Source organism: Mercenaria mercenaria, chromosome 16 (genome assembly GCF_021730395.1).
Source record: "Mercenaria mercenaria strain notata chromosome 16, MADL_Memer_1, whole genome shotgun sequence".
Classification (NCBI taxonomy): domain Eukaryota; kingdom Metazoa; phylum Mollusca; class Bivalvia; order Venerida; family Veneridae; genus Mercenaria; species Mercenaria mercenaria.
Window position 1 is genome coordinate 19,535,328 of NC_069376.1, and position 25,022 is coordinate 19,560,349.

Consider the following 25,022-nt stretch of genomic DNA (forward strand, 5'->3'; position numbering starts at 1 on the left):
GTATTTAACTAAATAAATTCAAGGTTAAACAGGTCTAGGATTTCATGATTTTTATGGACTGTCCATAAATACACACACTATCCACAAATTTACAGACTGCTCATGTCCGTAAATTTGTAGATATACGCACGATTTACACGGGTTTTTGACAATTACTTCAATAAAAGGCATTTCCGCAAAATGTCCGACAGTGAAGAAACACCGAAAGAGGTAAACTTTTAACATGAAATTTATATCTTATACATATGATAGTTATGAAAACATATTTCAAGGTAAAAATAAAGTATGTATACTGTATCATATGCCTAATGGTGGAAAAAAAGTCCAAAATGGCATTAAAATTACCAAAATCATACTGATGTAAACACACACAGCTCCTGTTCGGCCATATTGGTTTCTACTGCAGACTGGTTCTTATTCACGCTGATCTGCGTCGATTGCAGCATCTGTAATATCAAAGTACTTGAAGTATCAAAGTGCATTTACTTAAATGTTTCTATTGTCCTAAGTACACATTATCATAGTTTTATGTTAACACGAACCAATATATAACTAAGTTATACTGTATGTGTATAATAAATTTTAAATTGGCTTTACAGGTTTTTTTTGTAGACCCATGCAAACCAAAAAGGCAAACTAGTCATGCCAAGGGCCAGGATCTCGATCTACCACGAAGAAAAGGGTCCGTGAAAGTGGAATATATAAGCAACGCCAGAAAAAGGTTGCAGTGCCTTTCAGCAAGAAAATTCGGATTTTTTAAGAAGGTGATGAATTTATTTTCCATTAATACACATGTTTAAATGTACCAATTCAATTAAATTCAATATTTATATATCATTCTCTGTAAACATATTAGGTCCTAACATTATAAATATAAGCTATGTAGATCTTTTGACCAACATATGTTATGAATGTATCATCCTTACAACATGAACACCACATATATAACATGCCTCCTTATTAATTTATACTTTATTACAGGCTTATGAATTAAACACGATGACGGGGAAATACGTAAAGGCCCAAGTCGGGGAAGAATACTGGTGTCCGAAAAAGAAAAGCTTGAACGTTGATGAATGTACGTTTAACTTAGGAAGTGATAACAATGATGCTATCCCTGCAGCTCATGGTTCCGGCGCTCCTGCTACTTCTACTGCTGCTGCTACTTCTTCTTGTACTGCTAGTGCTAACCAAGGTAAGCTTATGTTAACAATTTCATATCCAGCTCCGCTATAACAATAATAATTAAGAACTATCCTAATTACTCGGGCGTCTGCATGTATCTCGAATGGTCATTTCTTGTTCATTTCATATACTGTTGTTCTGATGTCAATTTAATACATGTATAATTTTATAAACAAATAACACAGTATTTCATTTTGCAGATAATCCGGCTCTTAGTCCTCAGCACTTTCAAGTTTTTGAGGTTACATCTAACACCGTCGGAATACAGTGCAATTTAGCAGATAGTGTGGCAAATTTGGTTACGGCAAATTCTCCGGAACAATGCCGGTATTGTGGCGGGATGTTCCAGAATGACAGCAAGCATACACAGGACTTGTGGGTGGGATGCGACAAAGACCAGTGTGATTATTGGGTTCATGCGTTTTGTTTACTTGGAAAATCCAATAAGATAACCGCTAAATTTGTCAAGAATTTACCATTTAAGTGTCCTTTCCATAAATAAAAATATTATATCTTACATTCCCTTTGTCTTCCCGATACATCCTCCAAGCATTGAATAACTTCCTTGTAGAACGTAATGATAACTTTCTGAGTTCCTCTTTTTTCACGCTTCCATTGTTCTGACAGGGTGTCATACTCTTCTACACCACCACAGTCAATTATTGACTGAAACATTTAATATAATTATTATAAAAAAAATAGTCATAATTGTACTCATTAATCTTACCATGAAATTCTGAAAATAGCTGCATGCCTCTATTTCATTATGCGGTTGTTTAACAAGCACTGTAGCAAAATTTTCGTAGTATGGCGAATTTCAAGCTTTGAAGGTGAACGAAGACAAACCTATTCGCCCATTTACTTATTATGGCAAACACGAAATACTACTAGAACGATATGACCATCGAATCTCCGCATGATAACTGTTTGAATGAAAAGTTTTACATAACAAACCTCTAATACTCCGTCGATCATTTGCTGCAGCTCTTTCTTAGTTTTGTTCTCAATGTTGAAGTATTTTTCCCGCTCATTACAACTGATAAATACCCTTTCCAGTTTCTTTGAATTTGGGTACTGGGCATAATACTTGCTTTTATTATCTTTGCACTTCTCCTCAAACCCAAACAGTTCATTATCAAGTTTTAATTTGTCGTCAACAGCCGTGAGAGTAACAGACGCAGAGAAATAATTATTTTCTCGTAATTTTCTCTGCCAATACTCTATTTCTTTGTCATTTTGTAGTTTTCTAAAAAAATAATTTTATTAAGCTCGTTATGTCTCCTGTAAATAAATATAACTTTGCATATACTACTAATATGAATCTAAATTCGAGATGGAAAAATTAAACAGTATTTTCATATTATTGTAATAATTTCAAACAAAGTTGAACGAAAAAATGTACTTTTAAAATTGGATATCAATATGTTTTGTCCTTTAATTATTATAAAAATTATATTTAAAACTGGACATCTAATAATTTCACTTATTTCTAATAAAAACCAAGGCTTGAACATTTGGTCCATACTTTCGCGTATTATTCAGATTTTGTTCAGACATCCGTGTATTGTTCTGACTTTGTTCAGACTTTCTTGTGATGTTCAGACTTTGTTCAGAATTTCGTTTATTGTTCAGACTTTCTTGTAATGTTCAGACCTTGTTCAGACTTTCGTGTAATGTTCAGACTTTGTTCAGACTTTCTTGTAATGTTCAGACTTTGTTCAGACTTTCGTGTAATGTTCCGACTTTCGTTTAATATACATACTGTATGTAATATTACCTATGGTAGGACTGTCTTTGTGCATCCTCTGTAAAACCGCTGAATATATTTCCTTTCATCTATATAATTAAATAATGATTCAATACATGTTCTTTGACAATACATAATTATTCAAAATGATTTAGGTTTTAAATTTCACTGATTTTAAAAAGTATTTATTTATCTCTACAAGAAAATTTAAAATTCGCTTTTAATGAAGTATTTTTCTTTAGCAATGTACGCATTTTCCAGAAGATATGACAATCTGTGTGCTTCTGACAGAAGTAGTATAAGGAGAAAATGTCAATCGGACTGCCATAAAAATATTTTTGAAGTTGAAATGTATTTCAGCCGCGCCACGATAAAACATAGTGCGTTTCACTGTGACAAGCATTCATCCAGACCAGCCTGCGCATCCGCACAGTGTTCATTGTAAATAATTATTAAATTGTTATTTGAAACGAAAATTATTTTCACATTACTTTTGATAACAATTTATATTTATTTTTTGTAATATATTTGATTTCTGCAAGCAATTAGAATTACCTTTTCCATTTCGCCTAAGTTGCGGCAAACGCGGAGCCATCTTTCCTCAGTAGGAACTCCAGGTGGCATCCAGGATTTAACTGCTTTGTTTACACTTTCTAGTATAAAATCTCCACCTTCACCACAGTTTTCATTTCCAGACTGGGATAGAGCCATGTTTGATTTCAAATAATGGGAAAGTTCATCTGGCGCATGTTTCATTATTATATCAAATCTATAATTCAGTTCCATGTAGCCTGTCATATTTAGGCCGTAATAGAGAGAAGACAGTTTATGCCATGCACAGTAAAACACATCAAAGTTCCCTCTTCGGACACCAGTCCTATACAGATCCAATCCAAACACATAAGTGAAAACAGCCTTAAACATGAATTTATAATTGGCTCCAACTGGTGTTGAATTGACCCATTCATATAAACCTTCTACACATGGCTGCATATTTTGGGCAACGGTGTGTATTACATAAGGTTTTAACAATTCTTTTGCAGTACCATATAGAAAAATCTGTAATATTTGCCACGCTTTATGGTGGTCAGTACAGGACTGACAGGCGGACAAAGCTTTCAATGAACGCCATCCAAGCATAATTGCTAACTTTTTGAGCGCAACATCCCAAAGTAATTTAAAAATGGCTTTAGTCAAATTTATTTCTATATGACCTAAGCCAGGTATCAACAAAATATTTTTATATTTTCTACAATGATACATGTTTTCAAAAGGGTGGATATCGCCATGTTGAATAAACGCACTTTCACTTTTAAAGATCTCATGACAAACAGGACATACAAAAGTGCGTTCGATAAGACGAGAACATAGATTAAAAGGCAATCCGTCGCAACCGACGATTATCCACTCCTTCTTAGAACTGGCTATAATGGAGTCAAGTACTATCTGTAATGAATCAAAAGAACATGGATTGACCATTACAGGGTCTAACAAAATAACGTCTGTAGAACCTTTAACTAAAGAAGGTACAGAATCGTATCTGTTGTCTGTCGGCTTATCACAAGAAAATTGTGGCAAATTGTCTTTAAAAACAACCCGTCTTTGTTTAACTTCGGGTTCTTTTACATCACCATATAAATCTGACAAAACTACCGGAAAAAGACGTTGTATAAAATTATTTCTCCTGAGCCTGAAAAGACTATTCATTTCGTCATTATGTGCCTCAGGTTTTTGTACATCAACGTTTTTAAGCCAAATATAAGGAGAGAGAACCGGATTTTGTTGTAAGTTTGTAAACGAAGGGGGTACTAATGACACCAAGGTTGTAATGACACTAACCAAGGCTTTTGAATTGTATTTAACGTTCCAATTACGAGCGAGAATTTGATTGTTATCAAAAAAATATATACAATCATTTTCAGACTCAGTATAACGTTTACATGTTTTAGTGGCACAGTTAGACAAAAAATTCATAACATAACTGTAGCTGCCGGCTGGAGAGTACATTGAACGCATTTCTACTAAAGATCTACTCCCAGACAAGTAATGGCAAACCAAGTTTAAACAGAAGTTAAAAATTCCAATATACGTATAACTGGATAAAAACACTAAGTGTTCGTAAACATTCAAAATCTTTAGATCCCTTCTGTTAATTGAAGTGGAAGAAATGTTTTGCAAGAAAGACCTCACCACAGGATCTATTTTAGTAAGGTATCTGTCTGTATCAAAATCGGGTAATGTACCACTTTCAATATCACTGTCAATGTTATTGAGCCTGTTTTTGAAAACACAGCCTAAAGCACTTGATACAGATGAAAGTTTGTCAGTGTCCATGTCACCAATGCTTATTTGGCTTACAAACTCATTAAACGTAAGCCTAGGCTCTTCAACTGACGCAGTGTGGCTTTCCCATTTATGGATGCCTTCCTCATAGCAACCATTGCACAAGTAATTGCAATGAGAACTCATGTAATTTTCATTACGAAAAAAAATTATTATATCTTTTTTATACTTCTTTGAATTTTTAATGTTCACCGCCGTACTTGAAGATGAATCCTCGTGAAAAATACACCCACATCTCTTTGGTGGCGGCATTTTTCAAATGGACCTACATAGAGAAGATAATACGATATTTTCATGAAGGAAAATAACATTTACCCGTTGCAAAAAAGAGAACATCGCAAAGTGAAATTGTGATGCTTAAGATTTTGAGCAGTTTTAAATACTTTCTTTTGCGAATTCATAACGTAAAAGTCGAAATAAAATTATCATTTGATACACGAGACCCAGCTTTATATCAGTATACCATTTATTTTCCTTACAATGATTGAGAAAATAGTTTTTTTTATAAATTAAATACGAATTCATTTTTACATATACATGTATAAAGAATTACAAGTTACAAGCTTCCCAGCAACGCGGAACAACAGCGAAATGTACCAGTCTGTATTTTTCCAAAATGGCCGCTTATGACTCGGAAGTGTTGGTTTTTGTATGAAAATATGGTAAATAAATGAAAATACCGTTGTTGACACAATATTATATGTTACAACACATTATTTAAAGATTTACCTCAGCTTTTCAGATGCTCTGCGCTTGAAAATAACTAACGTTGAGACTTCAAACTTGCACACAATGTCTGTAAACGTGCGACGAAACAATTTACAAGTTTTCACTTTGCGGTTTTTCGTTTTCTGGCGATAGTCACATGATTTTCACGCTCAGTGCATTTTATCTGTATATTTACAGATATTTGATATCTGTAAATTTGCAGATACTCGTAAATTTACGGACATGAGCTGTCTGTAAATTTGTGGATAGTGTGTGTATTTATGGACAGTCCATAAAAATCATGAAATCCTAGACCTGTTAAATGATTAAATTACACCATTATCCACCTAAATGAAGTAGCAATATTATCTAGAACATTTTGTTTCCCACCTGGATTGTCACTTATCAAAAATAGTTATGCATAGTCATAATAAATTCTATTGTTCAGTTTCCTAGCATGATTGTGCATAAATTTAAACAGTCAGTAGGCCTATTTTTTTATAATATAAAGTCACCTGTATTCTTTTAAAGTTTTGATTTGAAGAAATCAAATTTTGAATTAGATGAAGCATATGTTTTGGTACTGACACTCAGTAATAATCTAGACAGTATACACACCAAATCTGGTAAGGTATTAACATGTTCCGTATTGAACAGTCACCAGGAAAAATCACTTATAAATTAATATTAATAATAAGCAGGCATCCACCAAGCTAGACAAGCTTCGACTACCACCAAGCCAAAAAAAAATCCAAGAATATGAACGTTTAAAATCTTTACACATGTGATAAATTTCCTGTTAATGTTCTCTTGATCACCATAATTAAAGATGACACCCACTTCTTGACCTTGTTCGATATGGAAGATAAATTTAATGACACGGCAATTCTACTTTCGTTTTCGGTTTCCGACTGAGGGATCAGTAATTAACTATATAAAGGTAATTCCATTAACTGCAATTATTCTACTATTGTTCTAACAGATTTCTAAAAGTATAATTACTTCTGTTTTCTGTGTGTAAATATTGGATTTATTAAGGAAAGGGTAAGATAAAAATTCAAAAATAATAATTACTCCCCCCAGTAAGGCTATTTCCGTTTCCGCCACGAGAAAAATGGGAAAAGTGAAGAAAACAAAAAATTCAAGACCAGGAGTTCTTCCTCTTGCGGAACAGGTCCTAGACGATAGCACTGTCAAACCAACGAATCGGACCAAAATTAGAAAAAGGGAAGAGAAAGATGATGAGGTTAAAAGAAAGCAATATTTCCTAATTTTCATAAGTTTTCGCGATGTAATTAGATTTTCAAACTCTGTCAAAAACACGTGTTACTCAATGTGTTTGTTTTTACTGCCTTACTTTCACTGCCATTTTGCATTTCGTAGATGCATACTTTTTAAAAAATTTCAGGTCAGAGGTAAATGCTGTTAGGGACGGAAGTGTCTTACCGGCACGACCATCCTGACGATTATTGTTCTTATTCGCATGACAGTTGTGCCGATTCATATTCTTATCCACACCACAGGTGTTTCGATAGTGTTTCCATTTTTTGGCATCGGGTATATCTTAGTTAAAAATACTAGCTGTTAAAGCATCATGATTAATTGAATAATTCATCAGGTGCAAATAAATCAAAAGAATGCAAAGAACACATATTCTTGCATAATTAATAACAGTTAGTTAGGATACCTTTATGCCATTATTTTACTTTTCATATTATGTTTTAATTAAATAAATCGTATGTGAGTGATTCAACATAATGCGGGTAGGTGCATGCTAAAATTGTACTTTATGGAGATCTGATAAGGCCTAAATTAAAATTATGTTTGTTTGACCTTTACCGACCCAGTATTTTTACAGTGGGTAGGTAGGTAGGTAAATAATTTTATTATATTTTAGTTTTTTTAAATGTTTGTTGTCTCAGTAATAAAGTCTATTATTAATACCTATTGCTTCTAGATAATCTCTGCAGATGCTCTGTTAAATGTATGCTTGTAATATATAAACCCTTAGCCTTTGCACACACAATATGGGCACAGACTTAATTAGCACATAAGGCAAACTTCATCAAAGTTTTGAGTATCTTTCATGTCTATACTTTTTCTTTATATATATATATATATGTCAAAAGTCTTTTCATGATTGTTTTTACTACATCTGCGCTTAAATGTACAAAAAAATATAGCGTGAAAATACGCGATATTTGGCATCTCAACACACTATTGAATTACAGCTTTAAATATTTTCAACAAGTGTTTGATGCTTGATTCAATAGATAATAACTTTTTATGAGTTTTAGAAGGTTTTTACAATGGAAATTGCAGTATGCAAGCAAACATGATGATTTTTCAGCTTCAAGCTACTTGCACGTATTGGTCATATGTTACTAAAAACAGAAACAATATTGGGTTTCCCAACATCAGACATTTATTACGCCATTGTCCTGGCAAAAGAAGTATAAGATTTTTATAGCTCTTCGTCCTGGCATAACAAAATTAAAATATTAAAACTATCAAGCCTGTAATATTTCAACACATTTCCGTTCTTGTCAAATTCTTGAAATTCGAAAACTTAGATTTTCTCAATTCAAACAAATGCATTTCAAAATGATCTCTGATTTAAGACATTTTGAAATCAACAATTAAGTCAGTTTATAATATATTTTCCCAGATAATTAAATTAGCGGTAACTGCAATCTACGTTTTCGTCAGGAAAACCTGCCGTACAAATCAGGGATGTAAAAAAAATTTCACACCTCGCCTGTCTATTGCCGTAATACTCTCAGTATTATGTACAAGCATATTTCAAATATAACACATAGTAGACAAGTAATATTCTGATGTACACTACGTTTCCTTTGTAAGCAATCATATTTGTTCTTCTTAAATTTCCTTTTCACAGCAGACATTTTTCTTTCACTGTATTTTTGTAATCTCCACCACCTAGTTGCTCTTCATAATAACTGCATCGATAGTATTAATAATCACAGTCTAGCCCCTACCGTATTTTCCGAAAGTGTTAGGACTTGTTATTTTCACTTTCTAAAGACTTATTTCCCGAAAAATGATTATCTTTTAAAGTGTCCCAAAAATATGGACACAATATTCATAATCCACCCAGTGTTGAAAGCGAAATAAAAAGCGTAAACGATTACCGGTAATTATTCTGTTGATAAACTTAGTCATTGTCCTTGTTTTCATCATCAATTAACACCCCACTCAAAGAGCTAAAAGAAGTGTGTCGGTATCTTGGCATCGGAAGTGGAGATCAAAGCGGTATAGTTGCCCGAGATTGTCATGGAATTACGTCATGTTTTCGCGCCATGTGAGACATCACTGTTTGATCGTACCGCCTCTGTTCTTTAAATTAATCAATAAAACAGTTTCTTCTCTAATTTGTTAAAACAAATTCAATTTGTTAAAGAGAATTCAATATCTTGTACAGTGCTCCAGCTAGGATTAAAAAAGGGCAGGGTGCTGGCACTGAAAAGGGCACTTTGGGGTGGTGGTCGGTCTGGGACCGTGCTCCCCCTGGAAAAAATATAACTGGTCCATGCATACAGTGCATTTTAACATACTTTAGGCATGGAATTTGGCATAATTTAGGCATGTTTTTTGGCACACTTTAGGTATGGTCTTTTAATAGGCTATGTCTGTCATCTCTAATGCACCTATTTATTAACTAAAAATTCTGCTGTTTGTATTTTACTTGGCATTGATTTTCAACTTGTAACATTTCTTTGTAACTGCATACTGAATAACAATATCTATGTGTTTAGGCCTATTTTACTTGTTACAATTTCAGTACACATCTTCTCCATGTAGGCTACTTGATATTTATAAATTTATACCTGTAACATATTATATACAGAAAATAAAGTTTAAACTTCCACTTAAATAAATGAAATCGGGCAAAGTTTTAAACTTACAACAGTCTAAAAGCAAGTTTAGCACTTGTAATAGACATATTCCGGGTATCCAAAATTTTATATCCGGAGATGGTTACACTTTTTTCTAAAAGTCCTCGAATGTCCAGTTTAAACAATATTTTTGAAAAAATATTATGATGCAAAGACAGTTTAACAGCATTTCACAGTATCTGACATTAAAGTGTACCCTGTCATTACATCTTAGTAAACTAATTTCAAAGAAATCTTCATGAAAAATCGACAATTTCACATAGCAGACGACAACTTACTTTCGATTTCAAAAACTTGTAAAACGATAAAATCAAAATATTTTCCTATTTAAATTTGATTGTGATCGATTTTTATTAATTACATATAAATGTCTGTTGTCTGGACTTAAGTTTCAGTTGTGTATAAAGGGGTATTTACGACTATATTACCGAAAACGAAAGTACACTTTGACAGGTGGCGCGAAATGATAATGATTTCAGACTGGTTTGCAAACTGTTTTAACACTAAGGTTCAATGATTTTAATGCTAGTGGAGCAGTCTAAAATATCATGGTCTGCCTCGGGCACGATTACAGCAGGTAATTGTTTAATTGTTTGCTAATAATGTCAATGCCCCAAGGCGTGTATCACTCGATAAAAAGGGGGCAGTAAAGCAGTGTATTATAATCACTGAGGCAAAAAAGGGAAGTTTGGCTAAAAAAAAAAGAAATGAATGGTTGTAAACGGGCAGGGTGCCTGGCGGGGCAACAGGGCGGAACGAATTTCGGAACGGGCGATGCGCCCTGCTGTAAATAGCTAGCTGGAGCACTGTTGTATAAACTGACAGGTAAATGTGTCAAACGATAATTGTGGATTATCCTATCTCAGTGAGCTATTTTGCCGCACTATCATAAATCTGTTTGCCAAAAATCGTTTTACGCCATGTATTTAAATTGCTGACGCTTTCATCATTTAAGATTTTTTTATTCTGTTTTTTTTTTTTGTACTTTCTGGTCAAAAGTCTGAACTTTATGTCCGTAGAATGTATCATCTATTTACTCTTAGAAAGAGATAAGTAATTAAGATTGCACCGTTTGAAATTTTACAAAGAACTAAATTTAAATTTGACCGTTTTTATAGAATTTTGCCTACATTCCTGTCGATATCTTATTAAAATCGTTATATAATTCAAACTATATTACTTCTTAAGCGGTGCTAAAAATATTGAAGCGGTAATAACAAAAAATGAATACACTACGCGCGTTTTTTTGTGTCTGTGTAAACAAAAGTAACGTCGAGTGATGTAAATTAGATATAACGATAGGTCGCACGTGCTCGTGGAATGGAAAATTACCGGCATGACGGTTTGGTATCTTTACGTTTCGCGGGTAAATTAGGTACTTGATTTGTAAAATTATGTCCTTTTGTCAGATTGCTTGCTGGTTACAAGAGGTTTGATTGTCGTCTGCATCCTATGGCCTTAGGCAACGCTATCGGCATAGTTGACACGTGTTCGGATACACAAGATAATAAACAATCCGCTTTATCGATTTTCTGCTAGCTGACCGCGGGTTACTTTCTCACTTGCCATAATTATTTATGTATTTGTTAAATGAAATAATCGCCAGTTTCAAGCACCAAAATAAGTTTTTCCCCTCTGATAAGAAAATAAAAATTATTTTTTACTCTGGAATGCAATAAAATTATTTGAGTCGGGGCAATTTTATCGGGTCGGTAGGTAAAGGTCAAACAAACTTAATTTTATTTTAAGCCTAAGGCTTTAAAAAAATTGTTCCCGGTAGCATGCTAAAAAAAAATAGGGTAGGTAGGTCCGATTTGAATACAGGCTGACTCGGACCATGGCTGATTCGGACCAAATTTACTTAGCTTATTCGCCCCAAATTTTTTAAGCTTTCCCACGGCTTCCATTAAGATTCAATTTCATGGAGTCAGGACTGCCTGACATTCAGATTTTGGAGTCCCTGTTAAATTTTCTTGGAGTCCTAGTATTACTTTGTACGCTGACCCTTAATATCATCATCATTATCATCATCATCAGTCACTGACTGTGATAGTGTCTTCAACATTGTAAAGTTGTTTCCTCATCTGATGGGCTTCTACTGCATCTTTATGTTCTTTTGTGTCATTATGCTTGGTCAAGGTTGAGTGTTGAAGATTTCCTAAAAACAGAAAGAAATTTCTATTTATAATACCAGATAAATGGACAAAAAACATCATTGAAATTAATTAACAGCAAGGTAATGAATGTTACTAAAATATATATAACAATTAGATCTATAACCACTTGCAAAAATTTCACAAATATGAAATATTAAACCGACTGTTATTGTGGGCGCCAACAAATACTTTTCTTGGTCTTCCAAAAAGCACAGTAAAGTATATGTAAAAAAAAAAAACAACAACAAAAATACGAACCTGCACCATCTTTAGCAAAGATATTACTATTCTTGGCCGCACGACAGTAAGTGCAGTACATTTTTTTTGAGTCTGATTTAAACTCCAATCAAGGAAATTCACATAACCATTTTTAGCTCGACTATTCGAAGAATAGTCTAGCTATTCTACTCACCCTGGCGTCGGCGTCGGCGTCGGCGTCGGCGTCACACCTTGGTTAAGTTTTTGCATGCAAGTACATACAGCCATCAATTAAAGGCATATAGCTTTGAAACTTATTTTTTCTTTTTCTAGGTCAATTACCAACCTCTCTGGGTCAAGTCCCATAACTCTGACATGTATTTTGAGCAAATTATGCCCCCTTTTGGACTTAGAAAATTTTGGTTAAAGTTTTACATGCAAGTTACTATCTCCAAAACTAATGCAGATATTGATTTGAAACTTCACATGTGTCTTCGGGGTTATAAAACTAGTTGATAGCAGCAAGTCCCATAACTCTGACCTTCATTTTGGCCAAATTATGCCCCCTTTTGGACTTAGAAAATTCTGGTTAAAGTTTTGCGTGCAAGTACATACAGCTATTTCTAAAAGGCATATAGATTTGAAACTTATTTTTTCTTTTTCTAGATTAATTACCAACCTAATTGGGTCAAGTCCCATAACTCTGACATGTATTTTGAGCAAGTTATGCCCCCTTTTGGACTTAGAAAATTTTGGTTGAAGTTTTACATGCAAGTTACTATCTCCAAAACTAAACGCAGATATTGATTTGAAACTTCACATGTGTCTTCGGGGTTATAAAACTAGTTGATAGCAGCAAGTCCCATAACTCTGACCTTCATTTTGGCCAAATTATGCCCCCTTTTGGACTTAGCAAATTCTGGTTAAAAGTTTTGCGTGTAAGTACATACAGCTGTTACTAAAAGGCATATAGATTTGAAACTTATTTTTTCTTTTTTTTAGATCAATTACTAACCTCACTGGATCAAGTCCCATAACTCTTACATGTATTTTGAGCAAATTATTCCCCTTTTTGGACTTAGAAAATCCTGGTTAAAATTTTGCGTGCAAGTACATACAGCAATTACAAAAAAGCATATAGATTTGAAACTTTTTTTTTTTCTAGATCAATAACCAACCTCACTGGGTCAAGTCCCATAACTCTAGCATGTATTTTGGGCAAATTATGCCCCCTTTTGGACTTTGAAAATTCTGGTTAAAGTTTTACATGCGAGTTTCTATCTCCAAAACTAATGCAGATATTGAATTGAAACTTCACATGTGCCTTCGGGGTTATAAAACTAGTTGATAGCAGCAAGTCCCATAACTGATATACATTTTGGTCAAATTATGCCTCGTTTTGAACTTAAAATTCTTTTGATATTTAACCTTTTTGGGTAATATTTTCCTGCTTCTGGGACAATATTTCGAATAGTCGAGCTTGGCTGTCTTACGGACAGCTCTTGTTCATTGAAGTTTCGTTGTTTCGTAACAGATTTGCATTCAGAACTAGGTTTTGATTTTTTTGCAACAGACTCGGTGCATTCAGACTCGTTATTACCTTTGCTTTTATTCTTGTCTGGCGTATTTACGCCGAAATCAAAGAGAGTACGTTGTGCCATAACAACTGAAAAACAGCGTATGATGCTAAATTTCCTTTTCCCTTCCGTTCATCAACTTCTATTTACTCACCAATTTGCAAACAAATAATTTACAAACAAATCTTTTTTTGTGCTGAAATTGCCGATATAATTTCGACAATTAGTTGTATTGTCTTCCGACTTTGGAGCAAAAAACTTACCAATTTAATCCGAGCCGATTGCATGTAATATGTTTAATTATCGGCAATTAGTACCTTCTCAAACATGTCAAGGTTTACATTCATAGACGGTGTCTTTATCAAACCTGATGCTTTCACACACTTCAAACATGACATCTAAAGAAATGCCGACAGCCTTCACGAGGCTGTCAATCATCAAAAGTTAACCGCGACGATTAGTTACGAGGCGGAGCTAATAACATCATTCTCACGCTTCAAGCATGACATCTAAAGAAACGCCGACAGTCTGTACAAGGCTATCAATCATCGGGGCGGAGCTAATGAAATCTTTCTCGGGGAATCGTAGCTACTGAAAAAAATTGAAGGTACTTCACGATGTATTGATTTTGTCGTCCTTTGAAAATATTGGAAGTCCTTTGTACGCCACTAACTTTGTGTATTGGCGTACTGATCACAATTTTCAGCATATTTTACGCCGGGACGCCGCTTAACGGAAGCCCTGCAGGTAGTTTCCGGAGATAAACATTGTTCATCGCATAGGAATAATTTGCTGCAAATGTCGTCTAGCTTTCTAAGGGAGGTAAATAGGGTAATTCATAGTCAGGCACGTGAATTGGTTGGGTTCCCGAGGTGAACAGAATTAGGAGACTTACTATATACGAAGAATTAACCTGGTCATCGTGATTTAGAATCCAGCTTATTTGGTATCATTTTAAAGCTTAAACGTTTATCTAATCATTAATAAATGGAAGCAATAAAATAAATCTTGTAGATAAAATCGATATAAAATATTTCGGGTCGGGTCAATTTTCATGGATCGGTCGGCAAAGGCATTCAACAGTCAAAATTTTAATTTAGAATATGTGTGACAATCACTCTACATTTTAAAAGATTACAACCTTTTAAAATAATTATCGTTCAATTGACCGTTTTCAGCCACCTCTTCCATAAAGGATAGGCCTACATGTAGCTTCACCGCCTACGTGCTAAAAACGAGATTTTCGACTATTGTTCCTAATATTAAATTATCATAAAACTGTTACTGATTGCATAATTCTGTCAGTTCATAATCAGTGTCATCAAAATAGCTGACTGTAACTTAATCAGGGTCATCAAAAGATCATGGGGCGCGTTCAATATGAGTGTTGATCGAAGCTGGCTTAATTAACACGTGTCCCGCTCGAGGGCATGAAACTGATATATATTGGTTAATTAGGCATAAACAGTGTGACACGGGGGACTGTTTATTGTGTTTTATTAACGTAAAATTCAACAATTTATAGACCAAAAAAGCTAGTTTTTGAGGGGTTTATTTTTGTTTTCTGTATTTTTATTTTTCCGGGACATTTCAACACTGTCCGGGACACCGGGAAGAGTATGTCATTTCCGGGAAGATCCGGGACGTATCACATGTATGGTTTAATGGATGTGACAAGCAGAAAATAAAAACAGCGTCAGTTAAGTTATGGCAGCCAGAACTAAACTACTTGCTGCTATTTTTGTGTTACATCCTGTCTTGCGGTATTTGATTTTTTGAGAACAACAATGTGCAGCATTACCTATAGGAAACAAATTTGACCTACTTTGAACAGAGCTCCAGATAAGATGCGTATTTGCGTAAATACGTTTTGAAATTTACAAAAAATGCATTTAAAATTAAACCTACGCGTACTGATACGCATTGAAAAAACGGGATACGTATTTTACTCGATTTAAGTGCGTAATCCAATTTTATCGTAAATCAAGCACATCCTTTTTGTAATCGAGTACAACAAACAAAATGGTGTCTCATAAAACCCCTAATGACCTCCAGTCAGCTCTTAATGCCATGTCAGAGTATTGCATCTCATGGGGGCTAAAGGTTAACACCGCAAAGACTAAAGTTGTCATATTTTGGAAAAATAAGAGAGGTATGCGTAATGCGCCAGTATTTCAATTTGAGTGTAATATTTTAGAAATTGTTGACCATTTCTCATACTTAGGTATTCAATTTTCATTCAATGGCAAGTTCGGTAGAACTAAGGCTCATTTAGTTGATCAAGCACGCAAAGCTATGTTTGCTGTTATTAGTAAATCCAGGAAATTGTTTTTACCTATTGATTTACAATTGCACCTTTTCGATACCATGGTTACTCCTATTATCTTGTACGGCTCAGAGGTATGGGGGATTGAAAATTTAGATATTGTTGATAAATTTCAGTTGAAATATTTAAAACTTATTTTAAATTTGAAGCAAAGTACCCCTAATAACATGTTGTATGGTGATCTTGGTATTTTACCACTTTCAAGTCGTATTAAATGTAGAGTGTTAACTTTTTGGAGTAAGGTAATAAGCTCCAAGGAAGATAAAATTTGTAATATTTTGTACAGAACTTGTCTCTCACCGTCTCAGAGGCAAAACAAGAAATTTAACTGGTTATGTTATGTCAAAGATAGTTTAGATTCGCTTGGTATATCTAATTTTTGGTTTGATCAGAAGATTCACTCTTTTAACTCCTTCAAAAATCTTGTTAACACTAGAATTAAAGATCAGTTTATACAAAACTGGAACTATTCAGTTAATAACTCAAGCAAATGTTTAAATTATAGAATGTATAAACACGAATTTGTATTTGAAAAATAATTCAAGCTTTTACCTTTTGACCTTAGCATTTCACTTTGTAAATTCAGATGCATGAATCATTTGTTGCCAATAGAGAAAGGTAGATTTGAAAACATTGCAAGAGAACAAAGAACTTGTCATTTGTGTAACAGTAACATTTTAGGAGATGAATTTCATTATCTTTTTGATTGCAAATATTTCAGTGTTGATAGGAAAAAATATATAGATGAATTTTATTATAAATATCCAAATACTGTCAAATTTTCTAACCTTATGAACAATGACAATAAGAATACTTTGTTAAAACTGGCTGTTTTCTGTAAGAAAATTATGTCTACTTTCAGATAAATAGTTCTCATCCTCCACATTATCAGTTACTTCTGCAATAATTTGTCATGTTTTACATGCTGTTCTGATTTTGTTACTATAACTGTTATTGTTATAATTGTTGTCAGATGCCCTTATGGGCCTTGACTTGATTAATAAACTAAACTAAACTAAACATAAAGCAAACGCAAACGATATCGTAAAATAATGCCATTTTCTTCTTCAAGTATATTAGTGTGTGACAAGAGATGACTCGGACAATGCCTATCGCTAAGCACGTGATCTATGATATATAATGGGTAACTGTTGAAAAAGCCGAAGCACATACATGTTGGTGTTTCTGAAAAAAACATTGACAGTCAAAGTATCACTGGCTGTTGATATATCGCAGTGGTCAGTAACTGAAATTAAGATGTAGTGTAAGATGTAATGTATGCAGTAAACTAAATGTTAAAACTATTTGAATGAAGGCTCAAAAATATTCAGGAAAACAGCATTGGTTGACAAAGGCACTTCAGCGGAGCACATGAATATCAGAAAATTATACAAACAGTTATTATTATTACCCTTTTAAATGATTTCGAATTCTGAAAAACCATTTAGAATTCTAAAATACCCTTTTGAAAAAACATCTAGGAGTAAAATACCCTTTAACATAAAATCTTATCTGGAGCTCTGTTTGAAAGCTGATTACGCTTCAGTCACCTTATTTTGGGTAAAGTAGGGCAGTTATTCTAAAATGCCCTTGTCGATCATTTGACAAAATAAAATAGGTAATAAATTGTGTGTTGTCCAAATATTTGACAAAATTACCCTGCCAATGTCTTAAGGTTCTTGTCAAGTCTTTTGAAACCACCCCTCAGGTGAATTAAGATATAATAATTTCCCAAGTGTGGTTTATCATAAAATAACCACTGTTTTGAGTTCTTATGCGTAAGAATATACCATGAAGGCCATAGGCCTGAGTGATATATTGTTCCGCATAAGAATGAAAAACTCAGGTTATTCTACAATAAATCACACTTGGGAATTTGTTATTTCGAGTCTAACACAACATACGAGTATCAACTGTGTTAGAAAAAAATGGTAACTACTTTTTACGACCGTGCTATGCACCTGGATCAGATGACGTCATTGCACATGCATGGGTTATTGCAGAATAACCCGAGATAGATTTTGCTCTTCGTGTATGTAGGTTATTTGTTAGTCATGCTAGAATTTTTGTTTTTGATTTTTTACGCCACATATACCTTGGTTTATCATATACAATATACCCAACTATTCATAATAAGTAGAAGAAACTTTCAAGACAGGTTATATTTTATTGAACAGCACATTTTGTCCTATATCACATGTACATTGACTGTTCATGTTCTGTGAGGAATAAAGCATTCTCCTGTATGATGTGAAACAATATCACTATAACCGTACACTCAGTATTGTTTATACATACAAACATGTATATATGTGTGCATAGATTTTGTCTTAGACTGCTACAAATAACTGACATATAATTATTTCAAACTATTTGATAAATTATGTAGATTTCAGTAATAAATTCTTCAAATTGTGTTTTTACCATTCTAGTTTGTTGATGATAAATTGTCGAGGAGGATTTTGGAACAGGCAAGAATACAGCAGGAAGAACTAGAGGAGGAACATGGAACAACAAGGTATGGGAACACTTTAATCAACCTGTGTATTCCAAAATCTACAGAGGCAATTGTTGTGTAGAAAGATTTTCATCCTTACATATCAGAAGCTGATTTTTGGCCACATGCATAAAGGGATATTTTCACCTGCTGTGGCAGAAAACAGGGCTTTTCACTTGGCATTTGGGAAGAGGTCCTGGCCTTTAAAATTGGGAAATTACACAAGATGGCTGCCTATTTTAGAAAAAAAAAGTAATTTAGTTGAAAAAAAAATTGGTTGTGTATAACATTATTTTCAAACAATATTTTCAACTAAATAATTTAACACATTATTAGCTCACCTGTCACAAAGTGACAAGGTGAGCTATTTTGATCGCTTGATGTCCGTCGTGCATAGTGCGTCGTCGGTCAACAATTTCTAAAAAAATCTTCTTCTTGAAAACCACTCGGCAGAATTACACCAAACTTCACAGGAATGATCCTTGACCTACTGACCTACTTTCTTGTTTTTTTTAGCTCACCTGTCACAAAGTGACAAGGTGAGCTTTTGTGATCGCGCGGTGTCCGTCGTCCGTCGTCCGTCCGTGCGTCCGTGCGTCCGTGCGTCCGTAAACTTTTGCTTGTGACCACTCTAGAGGTCACATTTTTCATGGGATCTTTATGAAAATTGGTCAGAATGTTCATCTTGATGATATCTAGGTCAAGTTCGAAACTGGGTCACGTGCCATCAAAAACTAGGTCAGTAGGTCTAAAAATAGAAAAACCTTGTGACCTCTCTAGAGGCCATATATTTCACAAGATCTTCATGAAAATTGCTCAGAATGTTCACCTTGATGATATCTAGGTCAAGTTCGAAACTGGGTCACGTGGGGTCAAAAACAAGGTCAGTAGGTCTAAAAATAGAAAAACCTTGTGACCTCTCTAGAGGCCATATTTTTCATGAGATCTTCATGAGTATTGGTCAGAATGTTTATCTTGATGATATCTAGGTCAAGTTCGAAACTGGGTCACGTAGGGTCAAAAACTAGTCATTAGGTCTAAAAATAGAAAAACCTTGTGACCTCTCTAGAGGCCATATTTCTCAATGCATCTTCATGAAAATTGGTCAGAATGTTCATCTTGATGATATCTAGGTCAAGTTCGAAACTGGGTCACGTGGGGTTAAAAACTAGGTCAGTAGGTCTAAAAATAGAAAAACCTTGTGACCTCTCTAGAGGCCATATTTTTTCATGAGATCTTCATGAATATTGGTCAGAATGTTTATCTTGATGATATCTAGGTCAAGTTCGAAACTGGGTCACGTAGGGTCAAAAACTAGGTCATTAGGTCTAAAAATAGAAAAACCTTGTGACCTCTCTAGAGGCCATATTTCTCAATGCATCTTCATGAAAATTGGTGAGAATGTTCAGCTTGATGATATCTAGGTCAAGTTCGAAACTGGGTCACGTGGGTTAAAAACTAGGTCAGTAGATCTAAAAATAGAAAAACCTTGTGACCTCTCTAGAGGCCATATTTTTCATGAGATCTTCATGAATATTGGTCAGAATGTTCACCTTGATGATATCTAGGTCAAGTTCGAAACGGGTCATGTGGGATCAAAAACTAGGTCAGTAGATCTAAAAATAGAAAAACCTTGTGACCTCTCTAGTGGCCATATTTCTCAATGGATCTTCATGAAAATTGATCAGAATGTTCATCTTGATGATATCTAGGTCAAGTTCGAAACTGGGTCATGTGCGGTCAAAAACTAGTCAGTAGGTCTAAAAATAGGAAAACCTTGTGACCTCTCTAGAGGCGATATTTTTCAATGGATCTTCATGAAAATTGGTCAGAATGTTTACCTTGAATATATCTAGGTCAAGTTCGAAACTGGGTCACGTGGGGTTAAAAACTAGGTCAGTAGATCTAAAAATAGAAAAACCTTGTGACCTCTCTAGAGGCCATATTTTTCATGAGATCTTCATGAATATTGGTCAGAATGTTCATCTTGATGATATCTAGGTCAGATTCGAAACTGGGTCACGTGGGGTCAAAAACTAGGTCAGTAGGTCTAAAAATAGAAAAAACCTTGTGACCTCTCTAGAGGCCATATTTCTCAATGGATCTTCATGAAAATTGGTGAGAATGTTCAGCTTGATGATATCTAGGTCAGGTTCATAACTGGGTCATGTGCGGTCAAAACTAGGTCAGTAGGTCGAAAAATAGAAAAACCTTGTGACCTCTCTAGAAGCCATATTTTTCACGAGATCTTCATGAAAATTGGTGAGAATGTTCACCTTGATGATATCTAGGTCAAGTTTAAAAGTGGGTCACGTGCCTTCAAAAACTAGGTCATTAGGTCAAATAATAGAAGAACCTTGTGACCTCTCTAGAGGCCATATTTTTCAATGGATCTTCATGAAAATTGGTCAGAATTTTTTATCTTGATGATATCTAGGTCACATGTGCTCAAAAGCTAGGTCAGTATGTCAAATAATAGAAATAACGATGTCATACTCAGTTGAACACTGGGTCATGTGGAGATAGGTGAGCGATTCAGGACCATCATGGTCCTCTTGTTTTAAGATACAGCCTTGAAATTTTGATAACATACACAGTTTGGCACACAAATCGTAAAACTGAATTTCATTGACCATGAATGTGACCCACTGACTTTCTTAATATTTTATCATCAGTTTGACATTTGACACTCAGGTGAGCGATTCAGGGTCATCATGACCCTCATGTTTTTGAGATATTTACAAGTGTATTTTACAGTTCCATGTCTAATTTGTTTATCAACAGATTTACTACCATAAGCACATTATGTTCTTCACACTGCAGTGAAACATTGTTTTTGCTTTGGTTCAGGACAGGCTTTTTTCCTCTCAATTTTGTTCAAATGGTTCTGCCTCTTGGCGCCTTTTAGGGGCTGCTAGAGCTAAAATCAGAAAAAACTTTTGAACAATTTCTTCTTGTGAATTGCTTAATGGATCTTCATCACCTTTAATCTGTAGCAGTACCGATATTATAAAGTCTTTTTCCAAATTTATTCCAGTGGAGAGAATCAGCTTCTTTATTTAAAGGGCTGCTAGAGCTAAAAATAGAAATACCTTTAAAGGTCTTACCGACAGCTTGATGGATCAGCCTGTAACTTAGTCTGTAGCATCATTATAAGGTCCTACCCCAAACATGGTCAAAAGGGGTACCTGGCCCCTGCTAGTCAAATAAAATCTATATAGGTTATTGAATCATTTTATTATATTCTATGAAAATTAGTACGTACACACATTCCAGTGGCAATGCGAGGAAAAAGCCCCGACAAGTACAACTGGGTGTGGTTAGATCAAAGGGGGTGGAGTCAGAAGAGGAGGAATCTGAGGAGGAGGAGGAGCATGAGGAATTTTATGAGCAGATTGTAAGTTTGTTTACATTTAGGGAAGATCTGTGGTTTGACAGAAGGGCCTCCTGTGGCCCAGTGGTTAAGGCTGTCCACTCAAGCACTCCCACCTCACTACTTTGAGTGAGTGGTTTTCAGACATCTTGTATTCAGAAGCCACACTATGGGCCTCTGTGGCCGAGTGGTTAAAGTTCCTGACTTCTAATTACTTGTTCTTCACTGCTGTTTGTTCGAAACCTCACTTGAGATGTAGAATTTTTTTAATTGAGGAAGCCATCCAGCTGGCTTACAAAAGGTTGATGCTTCCACCCAGGTGCCTTCTGATGGAAATTTGGAAAAAGTTTCCATAATATGACCAAAATTGTGTTGATGAAGATCTAAACCAAGCAAAAAATAAAAACCAACCAGAAGCCACTGAGCTGACTAGCAGAAACACAATGACACAATGATGTGTTTGAAATAATGCACAAATGAATGTTAAGAATTCTACATTTCAACACTCTCACTTCTCCATATACATGTAACTAGTAGAAAATTTGATCATGGTCGACGTTTGAAATTATTTCAAGTTTCCAGGGAACTAACTCTGACTAGAATTACAATGATATAAAGTACTGTTGCTGTATGTATAACAGGAAGTTGCTGAGGAAGATGAAGAAGCATTGACAAAGTTTATGTCCCACAATCCTCCAGCTAGACGTACACTGGCAGACATCATACAGGAAAAACTGACAGAGAAAAAAACAGAAATACAAAGTCAAATGACAGGTAGATACATGTATCTCAGATATTGAGGATATTCCTATGTTTCATTGTAAGGCCAAAATATCTTTCAGATAGTGAGCACCAGATGCATTAATATTTTAAAGGTATACTATGTCTAGATTTCATATTTGAAAACATGAACAGTTACTATTGATTTATATAATATTTACATAAATAGTTTATGTAACATAAGATTGGCAAGTTTATGTGTGTAAACAACACAAATGAAGAACTGGACATTGCTTCTAAGGCTTATGAATAACCAATAACGAACTGGAAGCTGATCCAGTGCCATTCCAATATGGCTGGTTGATGAGCTGCCAACTGATTAAGTGCTCTCCTGTCTGATAACTTGCATTAGGACCGGAGGTAAACACGTCTTACCCACTGGAAGCTGTTTTAGGGCCATTCCAGTTTGACTGGTTGTTGAGCTGCCGACTGATTGCCCTCCTGTCTGATTAATTGCATTAAAAGATAAATGTTTATGTAAACAAGACAAAGTTGTCAGATAATTCAAAATGGCTGAACTTTTAAAAAAGTATTACACTATGATATGAACCAATATTTCACCTTTTATATACACTTTTTAGCTCACCTGTCACAAAGTAACAAGGTGAGCTTTTGTGATCGCGCGGTGTCCGTCGTCCGTCCGTGCGTCAGTCCGTAAACTTTTGCTTGTGACCACTCTAGAGGTCACATTTTTCATGGGATCTTTATGAAGTTGGTCAGAATGTACACCTTGATGATATCTAGGTCAAGTTCGAAACTGGGTCACGTGCCGATAAAAACTAGGTCAGTAGGTCTAAAAATAGAAAAACCTTGTGACCTCTCTAGAAGCCATATATTTCACAAGATCTTCATGAAAATTGGTCTGAATGTTGACCTTGATGATATCTAGGTCATGTTCGAAAGTGGGTCACGTGCCGTCAAAAACTAGGTCAGTAGGTCAAATAATAGAAAAACCTTGTGACCTCTCTAGAGGCCATATTTTTCATGGGATCTGTATGAAAGTTGGTCTGAATGTTCATCTTGATGATATCTAGGTCAAGTTTGAAACTGGGTCAACTGCAGTCAAAAACTAGGTCAGTATGTCTAAAATTAGAAAAATCTTTTGACCTCTCTAGAGGCCATATTTTTCAATGGATCTTCATGAAAATTGATCTGAATGTTCACCTTGATGATATCTAGGTCAGTTTCGAAACTGGGTCACGTGCAGTCAAAAACTAGGCCAGTAGGTATAAAAATAGAAAAACCTTGTGACCTCTCTCGAGGCCATATTTTTCATGAGATCTTCATGAAAATTAGTGAGAATGTTCACCTTGATGATATCTAGGTAAAGTTCAAAACAGGGTCACGTACCTTTGAAAACTAGGTCAATAGGTCAAATAATAGAAAAACCTTGTGACCTCTCTAGAGACCATATTTTTCAATTGATCTTCATGAAAATTGGTCAGAATATTTATCTTGATAATATCTAGGTCAAGTTCAGAACTGGGTCACATGAGCTCAAAAACTAGGTCACTATGTCATATAATAGAAAAAACGATGTCATACTCGAAACTGGGTCATGTGGGAAGAGGTGAGCGATTCAGGACCATCATGGTCCTCTTGTTTTGTTTCAGATAATGCAAGTGTTCAGTTAGATCAGCTAGACGAGAGATTAGTCAACATGTACAAAAGCATACGACAGATACTGCAAAAATACCGCAGCGGAAAGTTACCGAAAGCTTTCAAGGTTATACCATCCCTCAGAAACTGGGAACAGGTGCGTTGTTTGTTTACTAATGTTTTAAAGTGAGCTTCTCGCTGTTTTCGTAGACCGTATTTTTTCAGACTGTGCAGTCATGAAAATGTTTGAGATTTCATTTCTGCTATGAAAAAAAAAGTTACGGAAATTTTTTAATAAAAAGCCAACTAGTTAATATGATTTTAAATGTTTGATATTTTCATTTATTTGATAAGTTAGCAGTCGTCTTACATACTTTACAGCCCATACAAGTGATTTATATATGAACACAAAACTCAAAAAACTCAGTGGATCATATGGTTACTAGCATAGGAATATGCTACGTCTGGTTTTTAAAAAAATGATTTTAAACAAGAAGAATCCTGTTTGGTCAGATATTTCTTACAGTGATAGGAATTTTGTTCTATACATTATCCTGCACAATTTGGTAGAGAACAAGACTGTGAATGGAGAGCTAGGAGGCTCAATTCCAGGGCA

The 25,022-nt window shown here is 34.8% G+C and overlaps 4 protein-coding genes across 10 annotated transcripts in view; 2 read left to right on the forward strand and 2 right to left on the reverse strand.

Annotated features, from left to right (window-relative positions):
* Positions 1-6,899, reverse strand: part of LOC123540106 (DENN domain-containing protein 3-like) — an 83,736-nt gene extending 76,837 nt beyond the window's left edge. For 3 of the 6 annotated variants that reach the window (XM_053526295.1, XM_053526296.1, XM_053526291.1), the window contains exon 1: positions 6,602-6,742. The gene's annotated coding sequence lies outside the window, so the exon portion shown is untranslated. Of the gene's footprint in view, positions 1-6,601; positions 6,744-6,763 lie in introns of those variants that run through there. The other 3 variants (XM_053526292.1, XM_053526293.1, XM_053526294.1) reach the window with 3 other exon arrangements.
* LOC123548432 (uncharacterized) lies at positions 31-6,276 on the reverse strand. Its single transcript, XM_045335697.2, has 5 exons — positions 3,488-6,276; positions 2,963-3,021; positions 2,140-2,431; positions 1,704-1,851; positions 31-446 (listed from the first exon to the last, which is right to left on the reverse strand). The coding sequence occupies exons 1-5, from the start codon at positions 5,525-5,527 to the stop codon at positions 415-417; spliced, it is 2,571 nt and encodes an 856-aa protein (XP_045191632.2). The 5' UTR covers positions 5,528-6,276; the 3' UTR covers positions 31-414.
* Positions 411-1,702, forward strand: LOC123548434 (uncharacterized). The gene is made up of 3 exons (XM_045335699.2): positions 411-764; positions 982-1,195; positions 1,386-1,702. Exons 1-3 carry the CDS (start codon positions 567-569, stop codon positions 1,685-1,687), a joined length of 714 nt encoding a protein of 237 aa, XP_045191634.2. The 5' UTR covers positions 411-566; the 3' UTR covers positions 1,688-1,702.
* Positions 6,900-7,064: 165 nt separating the features above from the next.
* Positions 7,065-25,022, forward strand: part of LOC123540917 (bystin-like) — a 29,551-nt gene continuing 11,593 nt past the window's right edge. Inside the window, exons 1-5 of one of the 2 annotated variants that reach the window (XM_053526301.1) lie at positions 7,065-7,229; positions 18,590-18,675; positions 21,913-22,051; positions 22,669-22,801; positions 24,421-24,563. In XM_053526301.1, the coding sequence (XP_053382276.1) occupies positions 7,098-7,229; positions 18,590-18,675; positions 21,913-22,051; positions 22,669-22,801; positions 24,421-24,563 (633 nt within the window). In that variant the 5' untranslated portion in view covers positions 7,065-7,097. The remainder of the gene's footprint in view (positions 7,230-18,589; positions 18,676-21,912; positions 22,052-22,668; positions 22,802-24,420; positions 24,564-25,022) is intronic. The other variant, XM_053526302.1, reaches the window with a different exon arrangement.